Raw genomic sequence first — 15,621 nt, forward strand, 5'->3', positions numbered from 1 at the left:
TAGTTTCTCTAGAAGGAAAATTGGCTCCAAACTTTGTGCAGTGAGCACAGCATGAATGGTGCTGCTAAAAGAAGTGTGTGCGTGTGTGTGTGTGTGTGTTGGGGGTGAGAGTGGGGGGCTGGCACCATGTACCATGAGCCCTGGCAGACACTAAAGACAAGTGAGCTCTGGCAAGGATCTTGTCTAAATCAGCACAGAAGAGAAGCCAAGTTCTACAAGCAAAGTTGCTTGCTTCTCAAATACTGTTTCTTCATGAGAAAGACAAGTACAGTGTGGTGTTGAAATGCTGCAGAGAGGAAGTCAGGAGGGCACTGTCCTTCTCCACACCACAACCATCTTATACAGCGCTCAGCAGGACTTGAAATACCAATTTTGGAACCCTGAGAACGTTAAAAAAAAAAATGGGTACATCAAACTCCACAGCTGGGTTATAGTAGCTTTGCACCCAGAAAAGTATTCATAGACCACAGGCTGTGAGCTGCACTCTCCTAAACACCTAGTCATGGCTGCCCATCCCTCCACAGCCCAGGGCTCTGTAGGGAGAAAAGCTACACTGACAGCAGTGCTCCCCCAAGCACACTGCCTCCATGACAGCAAACTGTGGGATGAGCACGCAGAGGCGCTGTACCTACCCCATGGCCACAGAAGGGGCTGCAGGGCTACTCTTCAGCTCCTGTACACTCACCACCTGAGGAACAGTCTTCAGAGTTGATTCGGTCAGAGTGCTCACAGCTGGGTAACAGGGAAGAGCGAACCAGGTTAATTCCAGGGAAGGATCTAACAGCCTAGCTCTATAGACATGGGCCCTCAGGACGTGACCTCTGGCAGGCAGCAATCTCATATAAAGGAGCCCACTCAGCATGCAGTCAACAGAACATCTGGCCGACTGTGGACTCCATGCCATCTAATAAAACATATTACACAGAGGGACAATTCCCTGGCCAGACTTCTGTGGCAGAACCGGATACCTGCCACACTCTTGGCTCATCTTGAAAGGAGTGGCCACACCCAGAGGATTAACAGCTTTCATCCAGGGCCAATGCCATTCATTCATCTGTCTTCCTTTTCCCATTGGGCTTATGATGTGCCAGGTTTGTGTAAGTGTGCAAGTACAAAAGTTGCCTAAGTACAGCTTTTTTATCATGGCATCATGGCTTAGACAGACAGATGACACAGTGAATCAAGTGTGGAAAACAGAACTTGGAAAAGGATGTGGGAGGAAACCAAAAGGCCTGAGTTACAGAAGGGCACTAGGGACCAAACACCTGACACTGGCTTTATTTATTTTAGCTCATCAGCTTTATTACTACTTATTTTATTCTATTTCTTTGAGAAATGATCTCATTTGTAGCCCTGGCTATTCTGGAACTCACTCTGTAGACCAGGCTGGCCTCAAATTGAGAGATCCACCTGCCTTTGCCTCCCTAGTGCTGGAACTAAAGGCGTCACCACCAGTGCTAGCTTTTTTCTTCTTGTCTTACTGTTCCATCATACTTTATAACCTTTAATGACATTCTGTTATTAGCAACTGGAAAGGCCCGAGCAAAGCCCTTTGGTCTCCCCTCAGCAAGTCCCAGGCAGCCTGTGGATGTGTGGAACCCTTACTCTCTTCTTCAGAGGAGGAGCTGGGAGAATGCTGCCCAAATTGCCCAGTTCATCTTAACATTTCAAAGTGCTTCCAGTTAAACACTTGCTCCAGGAGACAGTGAGGGTCACAGTGCTTACTGCTGAGCACACCATCCTAAATCTTGACAGATCTTAACTTCATAATCTGCTGGACTAGGGACCTGACCATCTTTTCATCTGTCAGTGTAGTAGACAGGTTCTCAAGGAACTGTGTGCTCTCAAAGCTTAAACGAACCTTCAAGAGTTATCTTGTCATTAGTTTGTAGATCTATTTTAGGAAGGTTATAGTTAAACTTGATTTACTGCTGTTTCTTTTCAGAGAGTGTTTTTCACTCTGTAGCCTAAGCAAGTTCAAAATATAGTCCAGACTGGCTGGGAATTCATGACAATGTGCTCACATCAGCCAAGTGCTAGTTAGTGTTGCGGGTATGAGCCACTCCATCTGCCTCATAATTCTTTTTCACTTGTATGATCTACCATGTCTCTTTAACACCTCCTTAAGTGAAAAGATTTGGCACTAATAGCTTTTCAATCTTGGCACTCCTCACATTTGGGGACTAGATAACCCTTTCTTGTGGGGTGTCCTGTGTTTTCTTGTGGAGTGTCCTGTGTTTTAAGATTCTTTTTAATGTTCCCAGCCAGTAACCCTGCTAACTTCTTAGGCTAGGTGGAAGGACGGTCAGCCTCTGAGTGAGAATCAGTGGCTCACGGAGCTTACATGCACTGACAACAGGCCCTGAGTCCCACCGCCTGGACTCTAAGTCCTGATTAGGTAAGCCACTGTCCCAACTAAAGCCAGTGACACTGTCAGTGTAGAAGGCCGAGCTCTGGTATATACTGCTTGGGTAACTCTCTCTGCTGCCTCTCTCACTACTGGAACACAGGCAGGTACAGCCACCCTCCCAGAGGCTGGAAGCCTTAAATACTATTCTAATGATGCTATTGGTCTAACTTCCAAGACCAGGTAGGAGTAAAGCCAAGTTTAACAATCAGAAATAGGAATACTGGCATCAAAACCATCCATTTCCCACGAAACTAAGAGTAGCACATCTAACACCTCTCCTTCAAAGCAAAAACCTTGAATCCTTGTCTTTGCCTCCTGGGAGCTTCTCTTCTGAGGAGCAGAAGGTCTCCCACACCAAAGCCCAGCCTGTGACCTGGACAGCTCATGACCACTTTCCTAGGAAGGGGGCTGTAGTCTTCACCTGGTGCTTGACTGGCCATCTGCCGCCTCAGGGCCGCCGCCGCTGCCGCCTGAGGAGCCGCAACGGTGTGGGAAGGACCTGGGGCACCATGCTTCACCGTTTTGGTTGCCAGCATTGTGCTGTCGGCTCCTTGAGGAATAACTTTGGTAGCTGATGTAGAGACTGAGGAAAAAGGTTATCAGAAAAATGGGGTCAGTGAAGGAAATACAGAAAAGTTAAAATGGTAAATTCTGTTAGGCTTTACAAATATGCTAAAATTAAACATTCCTAAGCACTATTGAGAACACTTAAAGCAACACAGAACCTGGCTTCTTGTAAAATGGATCTGTTCCAGTACCTCCGTCCCACGTCCAGAGGTCACAATGACACAGAACCCTGACACTGGCCTGCAGCAGTGAGCACACAATACAGATGGCCGCAGTGAGTGGCTGTGACATAGACTTGCAGCTCTCCGGCTACGGTGCCCCAGGGTCACAGTTTTAATTGCTGGCTTACCTGAGGAGCTAACCACAGCAGGTGCAGAACTATGAATCAGGTGAGGCTTAGCAAAAGGCATGGCCTGGGGCAGAAGGCTGGGCTGGATAGAAGGTGTGCGGACCACAGGGGCATGCCGAGGCACCGGGACCACAGCTTCCTCCTCCTTGCAGGGTGACCCGGCTTCTTCTCCCACCGGAGGCTGAGAGATGGATGATGTGGAGCTGGCTTCATCTAAGTCTTCATAGTGCCTCTGAGACAGGAAGGCTGACCGAGACAGGCTGGCTACAGAAGGCCCACCCCGAAAACAACATTAGGCAGTTCAAAGCAAACCCCAAAGCAGCGTCCCCTCACTGTGAAGCACTTTAATTATTTTACGCTTTAGGTGAAAGCAGTTACGCTCAATGTGCGTAATGATAGTTTGGGGGTCTTTGCTCAAAGTGGGCTTTGAAAAGCTAAGCTGCCAGGACTAGGACAGCTTTGACCATCAGACAAAAACCTGAAAAACAGACAGTCAATACTAGTGGAAAAGCAAAAGAGTAAGCTCTCACAGGAAAAAAAGGGCGCCAGAGGTTAACAGGCCAGCTTGCAGGGTGGGGCTGACCAGTCACACCATCACTGCTGCTCTCGAACCTCAGAACACCCGCAGCAGGCTCAGGCTCAGTGTCTCAAGACACATTGAACTGAACACAGTGATTGTCAACACATAATCTAACCTGGCCTTCTCTGCTCTTTATGCTGTGGGGTCAGGTACTGCCCTGTTAGGCCGACTTCTACCATGTGCTTCAGAACACAGGTTATCACTATACACTGGAAAAACGAAGCACCTAGCCCCCTTTCCTTCCCTAGTTTTTCAAAGCAGCACTCTTAAGCTATTGCTTAGCTGTCCTGTAGGCAGATTATGCTTACAAGATCTTAAGTGCAGGCTAGGTGGTGATAGTGCACGCCTTTAATCCCAGGGCTCGGGAGGCAGGGGCAGGAGGATCTCTGAGTTCCAGGGCAGCCTGGTCTACATAGTGAGTTCTAGGACAGAGAGAGCTACAAAGAGAAATCCTGTCTTGAAAAACAAAAAACAAAAGAAAATAAACCCCAAAAAACATGTTCCAGCATAAACATGATACAACCACGGCATGGTGGGGCCGTGGTAGCGCACCCTTTTAATCCCAGCACTCAGGAGGCAGAGGCAGGTGGATTGCTGTGAGTTCGAGGCCAGCCTGGTCTACAAAGTGAGTCCAGGACAGCCAAGGCTACACAGAGAGACTTTGTCTCAAAAAATCAAAAACACAAACAAGTACCACATGCCAGGGCCCTGCTGCTTACCAGCAACTAGTCACTGTGGCTAGTAGTGAAGTACAGCCGTGTGAGTGGTGGCACACGTGCTTTTTAATCCCAGGAGGCACAGGCAGAGGCAAGTGGTACTTGGTGAGCTCAAGGCCAGTCATCCACTGAGTTCTAGGTCAGTGAGAGCTACAGAAGCAGAGTTCTATTCCTCAGAGGCACGTTGCAAGTGCTCACTGGGCAGCAGCCACTGCATGCTGGACTATGTGTGGTTAGGTAGTCTAGGCTAACAGTATGTGCGGGGCACTACAGACTCCAAGTATTGGCTGTTGGATCCAAACTGTTAATGTTTATTTTCTGCAAACAACTTGATGTCTTTACTCAGTCATCCCTGTGTCTTCCATTTCAGACCTGAAAGCTGCTCAGTGGGGGTTGGGGAAACCAACTGAATTAATTTATCTGTCCAATATGGCAGAACTGTTATTTTAATGCCCTCTGCTACAGTTAGCAGTGTTACCTTATACCTTATCAACACATGCAGGTGTCCCTATGATAGTCTTCATAAGCACTGAATAATTTAGAAACTGCTATTGAACTTTTGGCTAATGCTTAGAACGGTTAAGTGTTCTGCACCTAAGATTATGAAGTTGGCAAGTGGCCAGAATTCAAACCCCTGTACACCAACTTTACAGACTGCATTTTCAACACTGCTATATAAGAGGGCGCTAGAGCCCTTTTCCTCGTTGGCCGTCTGAAGGCAAGCTGGGTCACCAGCAGCTCTACTGGAGTCACTCACAGAAACTCGGCCAGGGTTCTCCTGTGTGTCTGCTCTAACCACCATGGTCGGATCCAGAAATACGGGCTCAACATGTGCTCAGTGTTTCTCTCAGTACATGAAGGACATGGGCTTCATTAAGTTGGACTGAGAGACCTTGATTGGATTATTCAAGACTGTCTTTGGATATAAAGAATAAAAAAGTAAAGACATTTAAAAAAAAGAGGGGGGAGGGGAGGTGGTGCTAGACCAGCAAAATTTCCACCGTAGGAATGGACAGGGACACACACACACACACACACAGAGCTATGCAGACACCCTACAGGTAAAAATAATGTCACAAATATGCTGACTTTAAAACGGGGAGCTCATCCTAGAGGTCAAATCCCATGAACTCCACTTTTCTTTTTGAGACAGGGTTTCTTTGTGTAGCTCTGGATGTCCTGTAGACCAGGATAGCCTCAAACTCAGATCCACCTGCCTTTGCCTCCCAAGTGCTGGGACTAAAGCTGTTGCCAACCAGCGCCCAGCAAATCCCACTCTTAAAGGCACAGGATAAAGCAAAGGGAGGGGCTGAAGAGGTAAGGCAGAGGCCCAGGCAGACAGGATCGCTGTGCAACAGTGGCCTGAAGATGAGGTGCAAGGAACACCAACTGAGGGGACAAGGACCTTGTCCTGCCATCCAGCTCCCAGGGACCTCTAAGTGCTTAGAAGTACATCTTCACCACAATTCCTAGAAAGCAGCTGAGTCACACCTCGAGCCCAGCCGCCCAGCCTCTGTCCTGGCAGCGATGCAGCTGAGCCACACAGTGCCTGAACTCGTGGGCACATGCCACAGCAGCAGATGCTATCTGTTAAGAGCTGCTGGGTCTGTGGTGATTTGGTACAACTCCTAAAGGAAGCCAACACAAAGCTCTCCTGGAGCCCTGTTACCTTGTCTACTCACTAAATAGTTCAGGAAAAACAAAAACAAAAAAGCAACAGGGTAGGTGCTGGCTCTGTCATGAAACACTTGTCTAAAGTGAAGTCTGGGTGTGACCCTCAGTACCAAAACAGTCCAAACAACAACACTACAGCGACCTGCAGGGGAGGGCAAAGTGGTGCAACCATGGCAAATATTAGCCTAGCGCATCACACTGCATAACCCACTGTAAGCTGAAGTCAGAAGGCCACCCAATACACGGAGGCTGCCAAACACCACAGCTTAGCCTTGTCTATGTTAAATGTGCTCAGAGGGTTATAGTAACCTAGAGTTGGGCAAAACAACCCAGCAGAAAGCCTATTTTCTAAGAAAGTATTGAGCATCTTGTGGAAGTTTTTGAACACTGCCCTGAAACTAGAACTCTTCCCCATGGAAAAGTGGGAAGATCCTGAGTCAGACCCAAGCTAAGCGGTGGGTCACGTCAGATGAAGGCTGATGATGCTTCAGTGACTAGCTTCCTAGAGGTTTCTTTCTTTTTTTCAAAATAACAAATTAAAAATGACACAAACATAAATAAAATAAAATTCAAAAAATAAAAGCTAAGACATAACGTCCACATATTCCCACATAACATTCTTTAGGAGGTAATGGGGATGTAAGAGGCTGTGTGTGTGCGTGGAGGCTGGAACGGACCTCTCCTCTATCACATTCTACCTTACCAGAGACAGTGTCTTCCTGAATCAGAATCTGCTGTTCTGGGGAAGGCTGGTTAGTCTGTGACATCTAGAGATCAGCCAGGCTCCACCCGCTAATGCTGCGATCACAGGCACAGGCAGACACTGCCGTCTTTCAAACGGCTGTTGGGGAAGTGAACTCAGGGCTGCATGTTCACAGAGCAGCCATTCTGACTGAGCAGTCTCTCTAGCCCCAAGAGGGGAGCTTCTAAGAAGCTGGCATGTTCTGTTAACTTCAGTAGAAGTTACACATTCATTTTTGTTTTGTATACTTTTTTATGTATTATGTTACAATTAAAAAAAAAAATTTTTTTTAATTATATAAAAACTGTGGATGGTGGTAATGTTGGAATCCTAGCCTTTGGGAGGTAGAGAAAGAGGATCATAAGTTCCCTGCCATCCTCCACTACATGGAGCTGAAAGCCTGAACTACATGATCCCCTGTCTCCAAAACAAACAAAGCTTCCATGTCCTGAGTTATTATTCTCCCTAACATGGGTGCTATTATCACCATCATCAATTTTATTATTATTATTATTATTTTGTGGGTTTTTTGTTTTTGTTTTTGTTTTTTGGAGACAGGTGTTTTCTGTGTAGTCCTGGCTGTCCTGGACTCATTTTTTTGTAGACCAGGCTGGCCTTGAACTCACAGCAATCCACCTGTCTCTGCCTCCTGAGTGCTGGGATTAAAGGAGTCACCACCACGGCCCACGCATGATAGTTTTCTAATACAAGCATGTACCCCACAGTCATCATCAGGCACATGTTCAAGAACACAGAAGGAAGCAGCAAAGGTTTACTGCAGAAGAGAAGTTAGATTATGGTGGGGTCAGCTGCAGACAACAGGTGCTGCTGCCTGTCCTGGTTTACACGTGGTTTTGTTTTCAACTTGGCATCAGCTATAATTATAGTGGAAGAGGGTACCTCAATTGAGAAAACACCTCCATAGGACTGGCCTGATGGGTGACTGATGTGGGAGGGCCCAGCTGGATATGGCTATAGCTACCCACAAGATGTTGATCCTGGGTCTTATAAACAGCAGGCTGAGCAAAGCAGAAAGCAGCACTCCTCCATGACCTCGGCATCAGCTCCTGTCTCTAAGTCCTTCCTCCCTTGTATCTCTGCCCTGACCTCCCCAGATGACAGATCGCAAGCTGGAAGATGAAATAAACCCTTTCCTCCTAACTAAGACAGTACCACAGACCTGGCAGGCAAGTGGGACAGTTTGGTGAAGCCTTGGAATATGAGAAGCTACAACAGAAATGGTGGCGTAAAGGAGCTAGGGAGCCCAGGGGCCAACAGTACAGGCGGTGTAAACACGAGGACCTAAGTTAGAATTCCCCAGCACCTACGTAAAAAGCAGGCATTGCTGTGGGGACCTATGACCACAACACAAGAGAGGCAGAGACAGGAAGGTCAATGGCACTGCCTTGCTCTAGTCCCGGCACCGTCTCAAGGGAGCAATGCAGACAGACATCCTCTGACTGTCCTGAGGCAGCCCTGGCTCGGCATGGCCGTGTGTGTACACATGTGTGCTTATGCTCCCCTTCCCCCACAACAGGGGCCTAAGCACAGGTGGCCAAGGTAAAGTGTCTGGCAAAATCCTCTGCAGGCAGAAGACTTAAGAAACAGCTTCGAGAGGAAAGGACTGGCAGAGATTGACAAACGCAAAACCTTTACAACTGCGCTGTGCTGCAGGCCACACACAGTGCTGAAAATTGCCAGGGCAACGGCACAGTGTAGTCTTAGCTTTGGAAAATAAACACACGGCTACACGGTCAGGTTCAGGATAGCCTCGGTTATATGGGGCTTTATCTCAAAAACAAAAACAAAAAAAAAACAAACCAAGGAAAGGAAAAGAAGGGGTGGGTGTGGAGCTCAGTAGGACTGGGAGAGCCACTGGTGTGTGCTAGTTTCTGGGTTTGAGCCTTAGCACTAAAAGAAAAACACATTAAGGAATTTCAGGTAAAAATTTAAAAGAACCTTTCATCTCTTATGTTGCTGCTTTTCAGCAGGTGATTAAAATGTATATTACCACACTCACTCACCATGGTGTATGTGCACATGCCACAATGTACATGTAGAGGTCAGAAGACAAGAACTGGCTCTCTCCTTTCACAATGGGGCACTAGGGATCGAACTCAGGTCTTCAGGCTTGGCCGTATGCCTTCACTCACTGGGCCATTTACCAGTCCCTTAGCAAGTATTTAACCATCACTGCCTAATCTATAGTTTTCCCTCTTAAGAAGACTTTTCTCAAGTGTAATGTTGCTAAAAATTCATAAAAGATTTGCGGCTTGGCCACAGCTCAGCCCAAGCCAATGCCATTTTGACTACTTATCATATAACCTGGGGACAGCATGATATCAAAGGCCAAAGATTCACCTCGAGTTCTTTCATCCAAAATATATGAGCTGCTTATTTTTCCAGTACTTAGACTGATGGCGGGTTCTGGGGATCTGGCCGCCCAAGCTTCGCTGTATGCTAGCACTACACAGCTAATGCTGAAAACCTCGGGACCTGTTCTCCCTTTACCTGGGGCAGTGGACCTCACTGGTGGGGTCTTCCTTTTGGCCAAGAAGTTCCTCAGTTGGGCCTGTTTCGCCGGGGACAGTTTAGCTGGGGAAAAAAATAAAATAAAATCAACCCATAAATGCTTCTAATTTAGCTTTAAAAAGCGAGGTTGGGTCACAACCCTGCTGGGAGGTGGGAGGCAGCATTTACCTGGCACTCTGGGAGAGGGCTTGGTGTGAGATTCAATGGTAGTTTTTAGCAGGCTCTCAAGGTCACTGTCAAAACTGAAACAGGGCAGTGTTACATCCAAACCAACCACAAGAAGAAGGCTCAGGCTATGTGGTATACACACTTCCCAATATCCAAGCCCAAGAGAGTGGAGAACACTTACTACAGATACAAACTACCCATCAACTCATAAAAGGAAAGCGAGCAACCTCAGCACTACAAACTCCGGCGCTAAGCCTATACTACAATACCGCCTGAACAGAAAGGACCGCGCATTACACATGCCTAAAGCAGAGCCATGGCACCACCAGGGTTAAGTTCGGGTGAACTGGCTAACTTCAAGGATCTGCACATCTCCACATTAAAGCAGAATGGCAAATCTGGGCTTCTGAGGGAAGTTAGGAGATGTAAACTTGCCTCAGTGTTACTATGGAAACTGCTCTGGCCTGCTGAGCACCTACTTCCCCAGGCACAACACTCCATGCATTGCAGACTGAAGCGTCCACACATCTGATGGCCAGCCACTGTCACTCCTCCTTTTCAAGCAGCAGCAGGAGGTCAGAGGGGGTAAAGAGCCTGACCAGGACAGCATGGCCGGCAGGCTGCAGCAGTGCCTGAGGCGCGTTCTCCACCCACCTCCTCCCTGCACACCTGTGAGTGCTGCTCTGCCTGGAGAGCGCTGAGGGCAGGCTCCACGGGGACGTCTGGTTATAGAGCCGGAGCTGCTGCAGACTGTCCACCAGGTGATTCAACCTCTTCCTCTGTTGGTTGATGATTTCCCGGTTGTTGGCAAGTGTGTTGAAAAGTGTCTCTCGTTCTGGCACAAGTAGACGCCTGGTGGCCATAAGGAAAAGAATTAGTTACAAATGGCTGCCTTTGAGCCCACACCATAGGAGCTGCAATTCTAACAGGGAAACTACTAAAATCAAGAACACACTAGGAAGTAAGAGAGGCATGACACTCTCATGAGGGAAAGAGGGACGGAGGGGCCTGCAGCGGCCATAGTACAAACTGGGCAGAACATAGTGGGAGGAAGACAGGAACCAAGAACACAGTATGTAAGTTACACTCTATAAGGAGATAAGCCAGGCTCGCTGGAAGTGTGTGGGAGGCAGTCACTGCTCAGCTGCTGATGGAGACAGCACAGTGCTGGCAGCAGGGAGAGCAAGTCTCCAAAGAATGAAACGGGTGGTTGCTGCCGGATGACAGGTCTAAGGTCAGAGATAACACAGGTCTGGATTCTTTTGTTCTTCATTACAAACTTTTGAACACTGGTAAAAACGTTTAACTTGGAAAAATATATAAATAAAACAAAACTGGGTGGTCCTACATGAGGTACAAGCCACCTGGTTTCTTTGCTATTGTCTGTCTGTCCATCTGTCAATCGCCACATCATGATCAGAAGGAAAACTGCTGATGTATGACAGAAACTTCCAGTTTTAGTTCCTTTTCTCAGAACTACTGAGAAGAACAAGGCAGCCAAGTGAGTTGCTGAACACAGTCTCCAGGACTTTCTAGTTGGTGTAAGGTGACATTTAGAGAAGGGCTGAAAACAGAGAGGTGCCAAGAAATGAAAACCGTGCCCAGAACTTGACCTCTGAGAAAGGGAACTGAGCCTCGCAGTGTGGTGCGTACGAAGCGCACGGGGCTGTCACAGTAAAGAAAGCTGGTTCCTGTTAGTGTGTGCAGTTTTGGAAGTCTACTTATTAGGCAGAGAGGAACACAGCAGGGAAGGAGAACAGACCCTTACTGCCTGTGGGCATCACAACTAGTGGGGTGAGCTATGACCTCTCTGGGCAGAGTTGGGGAGAACTCGGCCCGCCTTCCCATGCCTCTGCTCCACACAGCATGGTGACATTTCCTTCCTTCAGCTTGCTAAACTACACATATACCCTAGTCCTGTCCCTGACAAGACATCCACTGTTCCAAGAAAAGGTTGCCCAATCCCATAGCTTTCTATCAAATCAACACACCAGTTGGTTTCCGTTCAGGGATAACACTAAGTGTGTCAAAGTCTAGCATTAGTAGTGGCTGACACACTTAGTTTCTGTGAGTTCTGCCTTATTCTCAGCACACTGCATTCTAGTCCTTCTGCAAGACACGTGCACACACCAGACCTCGAGGCTGCCACTTCTCCCTGTCTTCACTTGTCAAATCTTAGAACCGGCCATACCAAATACATTTTCCCCTCAATGCCACATGTGCTCATGCTTACATACCCAGCCCTTGGGAGACTGAGGCAGGAAGAATGCCAACGGGTCCAGGCCATCCTGGACAATATGAAGGTGAGACCATTTCTCAAAAAGCAAAGGAAAACAAACAAGAAAACCCAAATATTTTCTCAAAACAGCAACTTGGAAGACTGACAAATGTACAAGAGGATTTTTGTTTTTCTAAGGTTTAATTACCTGTGTGTGTGTCTGTGTGCGCGCATGCACACGTGTATTTATGAGCACCAAGGACATAGAAAGCTTGTGTAGAAAAGGGGTCAGACCCCCTCAAACTGGAGTTACAGGAAACTGGTGGTACCCAATGTGGGTGCTGGAAACTCAACAACTCTGATCCTCTGAAAAAGCAACCAGCACTCTTAACCACAGAGGCCTCCTACGCAGCCCACGGAGATGCAGCGCTCTTACACACTGCAGCTAGACTGCGAATCGACCCACAGATCTGCTCCCTCTTTCAACACTGTACCTTCCCACTGAAATCATCTGTTTTTGTTTTTGTTGTTTTTCGAGTCAGGGTTTCTCTGTGTAGCTTTGACTGTCCTGGACTTGCTGTGTAGACCAGGCTGGCCTTGAACTCAGTGATGCCCCTGTCTCTGCCTCTGCTGGGAGTAAAGGCGTGTCACCACGCCCGGCTTGAAATCATCTTTAATGCCCTTTGATTATTTTATGCATTTGAAACAAGATAGAAAGCATTTAATGTAATTTCTATAGAACATGCTATTCAGTGGCTACATAATTTCTGTTTTGGGTTTTGCTGTTGTTCTTTTTTGTTTTTCAAGACAGGGCTTCTCTATGTAACAAGCCCCGGCTGGCCTCTGCTGGGATTAAAGGTGTGCACCTCCACACCCGGCTTATATGCCTTCCTGAGCCGGGGTTTTCTAATGTTAGGGATTGAATATACGATATACACACACGGAAGTCAACTACTTTATCACCGAGCTACATCCTCCGCCTTTATGAAATTTATGTTCTTTTCCCCCCCAAGATTTATTTATTATTTATACAGTGTTCTGCCTGCAAGTACACCTTCTTGCCAGAAGAGGACACCAGATTTCATTACAGATGGCTGTGAGCCACCATGTGGTTGCTGGGAATTGAACTCAGGACCTTTGAAAAAGCAGATGGTGCTCTTAACCTCTGAGCATTTTTCCAGCCCAAAATTCATCTTCTTATTCTAAAATTATGATGTGATACAATTTGTTTTTATAAATTACTATGATCATCATTTAGCATTCTTGTAAATAAAACCTTTAGAAATGAAGTGACTCAGCAGGAAGAAGGCACTTGTCACTCACCTCTGTCTTTTCTTCTGCTCCAGATGCCGATCCCACTCTAGGTCTAGAACGTCATTCACATCCTGGACCGCAAATTTCACATACTGATGAAGGCGGCGGATTTCCTACAAGAAAAAATTAAAAGGCAATGACTCACTTTTCTGGTACCTAGCTGGGGGAAAGGATGCATTAAAGTAGTCAAAATAATTCTGAAATATTTCTAATTGAGAACTGTATGAATGAGGAAAACATTAGGTTTTAATATAGTCATTAAATACAAACCATTTAATAAAAAACAGAAATTCCATTTCTGAAATAGTAAAACAGAAATGAAACAGAAAGAAAAAAAAAGAGTGGGTGTGGCAGCCTGGGGCCCCGGGGAACAGATGCACCCACTTCCTTCTCTGTGGCCTCGCTGGGCAGGGTGGGGCATGCTGGAATGCCCCGCTGCACTTGCTCAGAGTGCACCTATTCAGCTCTCCTCTCCCATCATGAAATTAGCTGTAAAGTAGACAGGACAATTCCACAACTGGTGCTGGACATCACGCTGACCCTAGATACTCACAGCACAGAACACACAGGCCACCTCACCATTTGAGGAGCACTTTTCAAACATATCCAACAGGATCCACACTGGAAACCCAATCTCCCACAACTAAAATCCTTACAGGCTATTTTTTTTTTTTTTTTTAATGTGACTGATGTAGGGACTTTTTTTCCTTACAGGCTATTAACCTGCAAAAACATTCTTTCAGCTGGGGCATAGTTCATCTTAATGGCTATGCAATTTGACTCTCAAAATTAAAAACAAAGCTGAATTATTCAGCCAAGTAAGCGTACAGACACTGAGCAGCCCCACAGGAAGTGCAGATCTGACAATGGTGAAATCTATTTCACAAATATCCTTGTCATTTAGAACGAGCCAAAGGTATGGTGGTGTAGCACACGCCTTTAATCCCAGCACTTGGGAGGCAGAGGGAGGTGGATCGCAGTGATTTCGAGGCCAGCCTGGACTACAGAGCGAGTTCCAGGAGAGCCACAGCTGTTACACAGAGAAACCCTGTCTCAAAAAACCAAAAACCAACCAACCAAACAAAACAAAACAAAAAAGCCAAGTTGGGTGTACAGAGGCGGCAGCAGCGTCAAAGGCATTTAGGAAGCTGGCAGGAGAGAACCTGGAACAGAGAGAGGCAGAGGGACGCCCCAGCCCTGCAGAACCGTGTGAAATGAGGAGAACCAGGGCTGCGTCCACCCTGCCTCGGTGATTCTCGCTGAGTGGAGGGAGGATGGCCCAGGCACACTGACTGAAGACTTGGAGTGAACAGGTGAGGCTGCAGCAGCACAGCAGGGGAGTGGCCAGGGCCCTGGTGCCACTCTTCCTGGCCACTGTGAGCTTAGGAAGCACAGTCTGTGTGTGGAGCCAATGGTCCTCACAGTGGAGAGCAGCTGGTCTGTTCCCTGGGCTCATTTGTGAGAAGCCCTCTGTTTAGTAGCGCAGGTGGTCTCACACTCACCAGCCTTCCTGTCTTCTGAGTGGGAGCTGGTTTCATAGACTGGAAATGTATACAAAACTACTCGACAGGCTACCTGACAGGCTGGCACTGTAGTAGTAGTCCTGATTTGATTTATGAATACCTTTTTTAACAAAAGACTGTATCAAGTTCAAGTCTTAAAGAGATCTCTTGAAAATTTTAAAAATTTCTCAGCAGTTATTAGCAGAAAATCAGCAGCTCCCTGAAGGGATATCTCTCAAAGGCACAGCCATAGGCGCAAGCTCACTGCGTCTGAGCTCTTCTCACAGACGGAGGGCCCTGGCTCACCTACCTGGAGCTGGGCCTCACTCTTGGGATCCAGCGGTCTCTTATAAAGCAGGTGGAGGTACCCCGAGTCGTGGTTTCTTCCATGCTGTTCTCTGGCTTCTTCCACTCCAGCAAAGCCTTCCAGCAAAGTTGTTTTCAGGGCACTTATGTCTCCGTGAAGAGACTAGAAAAGGCACAGAGATATACTGATAACGACTGGGTAGCCAAAACCAGACCAAACCCTCCCCAGGAAGGGGAGAGTCTCAGCCATTTAACATGGTGGAGATTTCAGCAATTTAAATATCTCACTGTTCCATGCACAAAACCATGTGTCCCCAACACAAAAGAAGAGAAAAAGAAAAATGTTCTATTGCCAGGTGCAGTGGCGCACACCTTTAATCCCAGCACTCAGGGAGGCAGACGCAGGTAGATCTCTGTGAGTTTGAGGCCAGCCTGGTCTATAAAGCTGTCCTGGACTTGCTTTGTAGAGCAGGCTGGCCTTGAACTCAGAGATCCACCTGCCTCTGCCTCCCTGAGTGCTCAGTTTACAGGTGTGCGCCACCA

At 47.3% G+C, this 15,621-nt stretch overlaps 1 protein-coding gene and 1 pseudogene across 1 annotated transcript in view; one reads left to right on the forward strand and one right to left on the reverse strand.

The window, feature by feature from the left end:
• Nucleotides 1-15,621, reverse strand: part of Nup214 (nucleoporin 214) — an 81,950-nt gene that overhangs the window by 41,985 nt on the left and 24,344 nt on the right. The window contains 8 exon segments of the mRNA XM_051167195.1: nucleotides 633-732; nucleotides 2,832-2,993; nucleotides 3,327-3,590; nucleotides 9,550-9,633; nucleotides 9,739-9,812; nucleotides 10,408-10,590; nucleotides 13,280-13,383; nucleotides 15,083-15,241. Coding sequence (XP_051023152.1) covers nucleotides 633-732; nucleotides 2,832-2,993; nucleotides 3,327-3,590; nucleotides 9,550-9,633; nucleotides 9,739-9,812; nucleotides 10,408-10,590; nucleotides 13,280-13,383; nucleotides 15,083-15,241 — 1,130 coding nt within the window.
• On the forward strand, nucleotides 4,420-5,509 carry LOC127207589 (40S ribosomal protein S29-like; annotated as a pseudogene).

This window comes from Acomys russatus, chromosome 24, assembly GCF_903995435.1.
Source record: "Acomys russatus chromosome 24, mAcoRus1.1, whole genome shotgun sequence".
Classification (NCBI taxonomy): Eukaryota; Metazoa; Chordata; class Mammalia; order Rodentia; family Muridae; genus Acomys; species Acomys russatus.